Source organism: Phyllobates terribilis, unplaced genomic scaffold (assembly GCF_046119375.1).
Source record: "Phyllobates terribilis strain yellow unplaced genomic scaffold, ASM4611937v1 Scaffold_5__5_contigs__length_657084704, whole genome shotgun sequence".
Classification (NCBI taxonomy): domain Eukaryota; kingdom Metazoa; phylum Chordata; class Amphibia; order Anura; family Dendrobatidae; genus Phyllobates; species Phyllobates terribilis.
The window spans coordinates 158,480,336-158,489,070 of record NW_027362765.1 but is presented as its reverse complement, the minus strand read 5'-3'; the positions used below and the strand labels follow the sequence as shown (position 1 = coordinate 158,489,070).

Genomic DNA, 8,735 nt, shown 5'->3' with positions numbered 1-8,735 from the left:
ATGAGAGGAAACTGCCATTAAATTGTGGCCTGGTCATTATCTGCGCCATCACCTGCACTACACAGCACCAACAACATCTACCCTATAGTATCACTAGACCCTGCCCTGGAGCTAAGCTCTGCCTGTGGAGAGCTGAACCAACTCTGCTGGGTCACCATCAGCTCCAGAGGATCTGCACCGCACCGGCGGCCCCATACAGCCGCAAACCACAGGTGGCGTCATGAACATTATCTATAAAACCTTATTCCCCTTCTACCTTTCCCTTTAATTGACCGCCCTGGGTCACGGACCGGGTCACTGCTACCGAGTACTCCACTTGTCCCTGGATGTGTGTGGTAAGCTGTACTTTTGGGCTGTTTGCTGTGGGAGTCTTTACTCACTTTCATCCTCGGTTCAGACAGGTGCAGATCTTCTGTGCTTTAAATGAAAGCTAAAATAAAAAAGGGGGGGGGACGTTGAAGCTGGTAGTAGGAAGTGCTAGAATGTCAAAATGAGGGGCAAACAGTCCATTAGCTACAATTAAAAAGTAAGCCAAAGCAGCTCACCAGTAACCCCAAAAGGGGTGAAATGTGGAAAATGCAGCAGGTAAAAGCTGGTGATAGAATGCGCTCCCCAAAAGGGGTGAAATGTGGAAAATGCAACAGGTAAAAGCTGGTGATAGAAAGCGCTAAGTCATATAAAATTCAGCAATTGCTACCTTTTTTGAAGTCCTTGTAAAAACACAACGCGTTTCGACTGCATGCCAGAATATTTCATTCTTTTGAATGAAAGATAACACAGTTCTTTAAAAACACAACAGTCCAGTTTACTTGTTCAGCATGGCCTTAGAAACAGGGGATTTGCAAAACACAGCATTCACAGATGGTAAAACACAGTCTTAATCCCCACACGGTTTTAATCACAGTGTGACTCGGACCAAGGGGAAACTGCCTCTAGACTTTCTCGTGGGGAAGCTCTTGCTTCCACCCACGGCTCCCAATACCTGACTCTAGCAGGGACTACCTGGCTTCTGAGGCTCCCTAGTCCAGGCACGTCCAGTACTGCCTATCGGCTGGAAGAGGCCAGGATCCACAAATTGACCTTTAGAGTATAGATTATAATGTGGTGTGCCCGTTCCTGTTAATCCTCCTGGTTTCTCCCATACACACCCGTCTCTCTTCTTCTCTGTCCTTCCTCACTCACTGCTACTTCTTAACTTACTAAGATGGCCGAATCTAATCTCCCAGAGATCCCTCAGGTCCTACCTGGTCACTGAGGGCGGCCCCCAAACTGGTTAACCCTGTGTTCTCCAGACATAAGGGTAATGTAATATCAAACAGCACCTCTGCTGCCATCTAATGGCGGTACCTGAAAACAACAGTTTTTCTGGTGACTAAAACATTCACAGAGTTATTAAAACAGTACAGTTCTATAGGGGAGTGGAGTGGACATTCTCCACACACCCCTCACACTGTGACGAGCATAGGGGCACCAGGCCTTATATAGACCCGATGATGCTATGCGGCCAGCCAATCACTGTAATGCCACAACCAACATAGCTATGGCATTACATTGCATGGCAAGCAATCCCTGCATGTTCATTGGCTCTCTAAAGAGCACCAAACATGCAATACGGGGACCAGTGCTCCCGCCGAGCAACCCCGGCAATACTCGCCGAGTGCCGAGCATGTCGAGTACAGTGATGCTTGGGCGAGTACCGAGTAGTGGTGAGCACGTTCGTTCTACACTAATCACTAGCTGGCAATCCAAAATTACTCTTCGAAACTTTCCACTCCTTCCTGAGCGCCAAAGTACAGGCCCTATCACTATCCTCAGCACTTATGATCTGGCCACTTATTTTCTAGAAAAAATCAACCATATCCTCCATGACATATTTGCACAATTCCCTCAGAGCCTCGATCCCCTTCCTTTCCGAACCTAAAGCTCACTTTTCACCTTTGAAACTGTCACAGAAGAAGTTACCAGGCTACTTGCTTCTTCTCCCCCTACAACCTGCACCAGTGACCCTATTTCATCACCTCCAGTCTCTCCATCCTGTTGTCACTACCTACTTTTACTAAAATATTTAACCTCTCTCTCTCTTCCACTATCTTTTCCTCATCATTCAAACATGCCGTCATAGCCCTTCACTTAAAAAAATATCCCTCCACCAGAACTGCTCTGCTAACTATAGACCTGTCTCTAATCTTCCCTTCATTTTTAAACTCCTGGAACTCTTGGTCCACTGTCTTCTCTGATCACTCTCTTCTTGACCCTTTACAGTCTGGTCTCCACTCTTTACACTCTACTGAAACTGTCCTCACTAAAGTCTCTAATGATCTACTAACAGCTAAATTTAATGGCCACTACTCCCTACTGATTCTCCTGGATCTATCTGTTGCATTTGACACTGTGAATCATCAGCTCTTCCTCACTATGCTCCACTCTATGAGCCATTCTCTTTCTCACCATTCTCTCTTTGTTCTCCTCCTACCTATCTGACAGCTCCTTCGCTGTATCTTTTGCTGGCTCCTTTCCCCTCTCTTCCCCTCACTATCGGGGTTCCTTAGGGCTCCTCTTCTCTCTATACACTGCTCCTTGTAAGATGGTCGTCGGCCAGGTCCTCAAGGGGAGATATGAATCATTGAGTTTGGTAGACTCGGTGATGTAAGCCTGGAAAAGCAGGCCCCAATGTGTATAGTGCTGAGGGAGTTAATAGAAAGTGTCGGCCGGGTTTACGAGCAGTCAAGAGAGATGGGTGGGACTGGCTGCTCAAATATTTCCACCCCAGGGCATGGTACAGCAGATAAAAAGGTGACTAGTGATGGGCGAACACGTGACTGTTCGGGTTTGGCTAATTGAGCCGAACAGTTTATTAAAAGTTCGGGTTCAGGTACCAGAACAGTACCCGAACATGGACACCATTTGTCACGGGTGTATCAGAGGTGACAGACAGTCGCCCTGCAGTTGGTTGCAGGAGATCTCTATGATTGGCATTACAGACATCTTCTTAGATGAGTGGCTGTCTCTATGACCTAGCGGCTACCTCCCTCTGGTAATTAGCTCTCTGGCCTGGGTGTATATATACCTGGTGTGTCTGAGAGGGAGGTGCTGGCTATATTCATTTCTACTTGTGAAGGCTTAGCAAGATCAGTACTTTGTCCTCTCTGGAGCTTGAGGCCGAGTTCGCATTTGGCTGGAGTCATCTAAAACTAAGCATTCTCCCCTTGTTTGTCTAACCTTGCTGTCTATAGAGTTTAGTGGAGATCGACTAGTGCTCATCTCCTCCCATCCCTAGCCTTAGCCATACGCCAGGGAAAGACAGGGCAAGGCATGCAGGCGGCTATTGCTGAAGAGGCAATATAGGGACGGTAGTTGAGATAGGGTGACACTAGACCAGACTAGGAGGTCTCCACCTCCCCCTTTCCCCAAGTGTCTGGGCTCCCTTTCCCTCTTCCCTCTGTGTTGCACTAGTTTTTCCCACATCTGGCGTGACATTATAGCCGAGCACGTTTTGAAAAAAAAAAAAAACCTGACTTTTATTTTTCTGTGTTTTTGGACATGCACCTTTTTTTTTTCCTTTCTCCCTTGGTATGGGTTCAGTTGCAGAGCGGCTGCGCAGGTTGTCTCTGGAGGTGAATGACCTCCATGATGAGGTACAGCAGCAGCATCAGCGGTTACAGGTCGCCAATGTGGGGGTCTCAGCAGGTAGGCCTGTCCTGCCTGAACCCAAGGTTGCCCTCCCGGACAGGTTTTCAGGAGGTAAGCACAAGCTATTTGTATTTAAGGAGGCATGCAAATTGTATTTCAAACTTCGTCCTTACTCCTCCGGTAATGAGGAGCAACGGGTTGGAATTGTGATCTCTCTATTGCAGGGAGATCCTCAGTCATGGGTGTTTTCGTTACCGCAGGACTCGGTTTGTCTCCAGTCTGTGGAGGGGTTTTTCGGAGCTCTGGCTCTCATCTATGATGACCCTGACTGAGTCGCCTAGGCTATTTCGTCTTCAGCAGGGAAATCGGTCAGTAGAAACGTACAGTTCGGAATTCCGTAGATGGGTGACGGATTCCAAATGGAATGACTCAGCCCTTAGATGTCAATTTTGTGAGTGGCTTACTGAAAGGTTGAAAGATGCCTTGGCAGTATATGAAACCCCTCAGTCCTTGGAGGCTGCCATGTCTTTGGTCATACGTTTTGATAGACGCCTTAGGGACAGATGGGTGAGACCACCTTCTCCGAGGAGCGGTCTGGCGGTGAACCAATAATGGGGGTGGTGGAGGAACCCATGCAGTTAGGGAGTGTATCTACATCATACACTCCCCAGAGATTCACAAGAAAAAAGGCTTTTTTTTTGTGGGAAAAAGGGACATTTTGTTGGGACCTGTCCTTCAATTCCTAAACAAAAAGGAGACTCGATTAACTCTTGGTAGTCTGGAATTGGATAAACAAGGGGTTCATTTGTGGCCAAACTGCAGTTCCCACTTTGTCCTGACAGCTGAGGTGGTGCCAGAGAGCAAAACTGAGAAAATTTCTGTTTGTTGACAGTGGAGCCGGAGTCAGCATGGTTGATGCTGAGTTTGTGAAAATTCACGGTCTTGCTTGCTGTGCTTTTAGCTGAACCTATTTCCATCTTTACCATTGACTCTGCGCCACTTGCACGGAAAGTATTTACTCAGATTGTACATAATGTAAAACTGAGGGTGGGGTCAGTTCATTGTGAAATAATTCCTTGCTATGTTCTGGACAATCTTCCCACACCGATTGTCTTGGGTATACGTTGGCTTGTTAAACATAATCCACTCGTGGATTGGCAAAATGTGGAGATTATTGAATGGGGAGATTACTGCCATGAGAACTGTTTAGAAATTTCCCTAGCTACTGTCTCTATGGAAATTTTACCTGCTTTTCAGTCTGGTTTTGAGGACATTTTTTCTGAGAGGGGGTGTCAGGATCTGCCTCCTCTTCTTGCTTATGACTGTCCTATTAACTTGACCCCCGGAGCTAAACTACCGAAGTCCAGACTGTATAATCTTTCTGGCCCTGAGAGACAAGCCATGAAGAATTTCATTGCGGAAAGTTGGGAGAAGGAACATATCAGACCCTCATCTTCACCCATGGAAGCAGGGTTCTTTGTGAAGAAAAAAGAAGGTCGGTCTACATCTCTGTTTAGATTTCCGGGAATTAAATCAAATTACCATGCGTGATCCATACCCTCTTCCTCTGATTCCTTATTTATTCAGCCAGGTTGTGGGAGCTAAGATATTCTCCAAGTTGGATTTAATGGGAGCCTACAACCCGGTTAGGATCAGAGAAGGGGACGAATGGAAAACAGCGTTCAATACCCCGGAAGGACATATTGAGAGTCTGGTTATGCCTTTTGGTTTGACCAATGCACCTGCGGTATTCCAGCATTTCATAAATTTTATTTTCCATCATTTGGTGTGAAGGTTTGTGGTGGTTCTTTCTGGACGATATTTTGGTTTACTCACCTGATTTTGAGACTCATCGGGACCATGTTAAGCAGGTGCTCCAGATATTAAGGGATAACAAACTTCATGCTAAACTAGAAAAATGTGTTTTCGCTGTTCAGAAGGTGCAGTTTTTGGGGTACTTGTTGTCATCTTCGGGTTTTCGGATGGATCCAGAGAAGATCCGTGCAGTCCTTGACTGGGAACATCCCGAGAACCTGAAGGCTCTACAACGTTTTCTGGGCTTTACTAATTTTTATTGGAAATTCATCCAAAATTACTCTTTTAGGGTATGTACCCATGATGCAGATTTTAAGCAGAAATTTCCTGAGCGTTTTTTCCTCTCCCTGGCAGAAAAAATGTATGGGAGAAGCGTTTTTACATGCGTTTATGCATGCGCTTTTCCAAGCGATTTTGAGCATCACTTGGAAAAGGACTTGACAAGTTGGTCACACAATATAAATCCATGCAACTGGCATGGATTTATATTGTGTGACCAAGTTTTCTGCTTAAAATACTGCACCTATAGTAAAAAAAAAAAGAATTATAAAGTAAAAAATAAAAAAAAATTCATACTCACCTCTCCGATGGCCCCCGGACGGCTCCCGGCGGCATCCTCTCTCCTCGGCGGCCAATGATGTTCTGCCAGGACCTGTGGTGACATCATTTAGTCAGCTGATGGTCACGTGACTAAATGACGTCACTGCAGGTTCTGGCAGAACACCGCGGGCCGCCAAGGAGAGAGTACGCCACCGGGAGCAGACCGGGGGCCGCCAGAGAGGTGAGTATGAACATTGTTTTTTATTTTTTACTTTAGAATTATTTTTTAACTTGCAGGTACCATGGTACCCGGGTTTGATGAGAGTCTCCTCTTCTCCAGACCCAGGTACCATCCGTGCATTGAACTGCATAACATCCGCATGTATACATGCGGATGTTATGCGGTTCAATGCAAGTCACTGGCGGCGATTTCGCTGCGAAATTGCACAATAAATGGTTGTGCTGCGGATTTTTCCGCAGTGATAATCCGCAGCGGAAATTTCCGCAGCATGTGCACAGCACATGCGGATTATCATTGGGAAACATGGCAGACATCTTAACAAGCGATTTTAATGCATTTCCACCGCGGAAATACCACCGCGGAAACGCATTAAATCCGCATCGTGGGCACACAGCCTTATTGTGAAACCCCTTACTGACATGACTAAGAAGGGGTCTGATTTTTCCAAATGGTTGGATGCTTTCCTCCAGGCTTTTTCTTCCTTAAAGAATAATTTTGCCACTGCACTTATACTCAGTCAACCCGATGTTTCTCAACCCTTTTATTGTGGAGGTTGATGCATCGGATGTCGGGGTTGGGGCTGTGTTGTGAAACTTCACGGGGTTCCCTCCAATGTGGTGTCAGATTGGGGGAACCAGTTTGTTTCCAAGTTTTGGAATGCATTCTCTTCTCGACTGGGGGTGCAGCTTTTCCTCTGCCTTCCACCCTCAGTCGAATGGACAGACCAAACATGTCAATCAGAATTTGGAGACCTACCTCAGGTATTTCGTCTCCGAATTTCAGGAGGATTGGGCATCCTACTGACCGCTGTCAGAATTTGCCATTAATAATCATCGGCAAGAATCCACTGGCAGGTCAACATTCTACAGTGCATACGGTTATCACCCACAGTTTGCTATCTTTAGTGGGGGAGGAGCTCCAGGAGTTCCTGAGGAGGAATGGTTTGCTTGGTCACTCTCCTCGGTATGGTAGGGTGTTCTGAGTAATTTAAAGATCATGGGAGACAGGTATAAACGTATGGCTGACAAAAAACGCTTGCTAGGTCCGGACCTGAATGTGAATAACTTTGTGTGGTTTTCTACCATGAATATAAGATTGAAAGTTCCTTCTTGGAAGCTGGGACCTAGGTTTATTGGTCCCTATAAAATAACCGCCATCATAAACCCAGCAGCGTTTCGTCTTGAACTTCCTCAGGCCCTTAAGGTCCACAATGTGTTCCACAGGTCCTTTCTCAAAAAGTATGTGGAACCTCTTGAGCCCTCACTTCTTCCACCGCCCCCAGTAATGGTTGATGGTAATCTGGAGTTCCAGATTTCGAGGATTGTAGATTCTCATCTCCAACGTCGTTTTCAACAATATTTGGTGCACTGGAAAAGCTATGGTCCAGAGGAGAGGATGTGGGTTTCAGCGTCAGATGTGAACGCTCCCAGATTGGTTCGCTCATTCCACACCTCTTTTCCTGAGAAACCCGGTCCTGAGTGTCCGGAGGCCACTCGTAGAGGTGGGCGTACTGTCACGGGTGTATCAAAGGTGACAGACAGTCGCCCTGCTGTTGGTTGCAGGAGATCCCTACGTTTGGCATTCCAGACATCTTCTTAGATGTGAGGCTGTCTCCATTATAATGCCCCATGCAGGATGTCACTCCCCCCCCTTTTAATGCCCCATGCAGGATCTCACTCCCCCCCTTTTAATGCCCCATGCAGGATGTCACACACCCCCTCCCTTTTGATGCCCCATGCAGTATGTCACTCCCCCCCTCCCTTTTGATGCCCCATGCAGGATGTAATTTCCCCCCCATATAATGCACCATGCAAGATGTCATCCCCCCCCCATATAATGCACCATGCAGGATGTCACTCCCCCCCATATAATGCCCCATGCAGGATGTCATTCCACCCCCATATAATACCCCTTGCAGGATGTCACTCCCCCCCATATAATGCCCCATGCAGGATGTCATCCCCCCCATATAATGCCCTATGCATCCATACATAAAGAAAAAAAAAAAATACTCACCTTACTTCTCACCTGCTGCCGCTGCCTGGACTCCTCACCCGCGCCAACGTCTTCCCTATGTCATCACGCCCTCTGACCTGAGACCTCACAGTGCAGCAGCCATGGAAGAGACAGCAGTAATGACACGCCCCCTGGGCCGTGGGGTACTCGGTGCCGGGCCGGTCGTTGCTAGGGGAGATGTTACAGTGGCAGTGACCCGGTCCATGACCCAGGGCGGTCAATCAAAAGGGGTTATTTACAGGGGATTAATAAAGTTTTTATATATATATATAGTTCGTGACACCACCTGTGGTATGCGGCTGTGTGAAGCCGCCGCTGCTGTGCAGGACCTCTGGAGTGAGTGTTAGTGCAGCAGGGTTGGTTCAGCTCTCCACAGGTAGAGCTTAGCTCCAGGACAGTGTGGATGTTATAGGTGATGATGCTGGGTGTTGTAGTGCAGGTTTTGATGGCGCAGCAATAATCACAGAGACAATGGGATGCAGTCCTCAGGGTC

The 8,735-nt window shown here is 47.1% G+C and overlaps 1 protein-coding gene across 1 annotated transcript in view; it reads left to right on the top strand.

Moving 5' to 3' along the window:
- Positions 1-603: 603 nt before the first annotated feature.
- Positions 604-8,735, top strand: part of LOC141271500 (NXPE family member 1-like) — a 182,140-nt gene continuing 174,008 nt past the window's right edge. The window contains exon 1 of the mRNA XM_073681563.1: positions 604-644. Within this exon, the coding sequence (XP_073537664.1) occupies positions 604-644 (41 nt within the window). The remainder of the gene's footprint in view (positions 645-8,735) is intronic.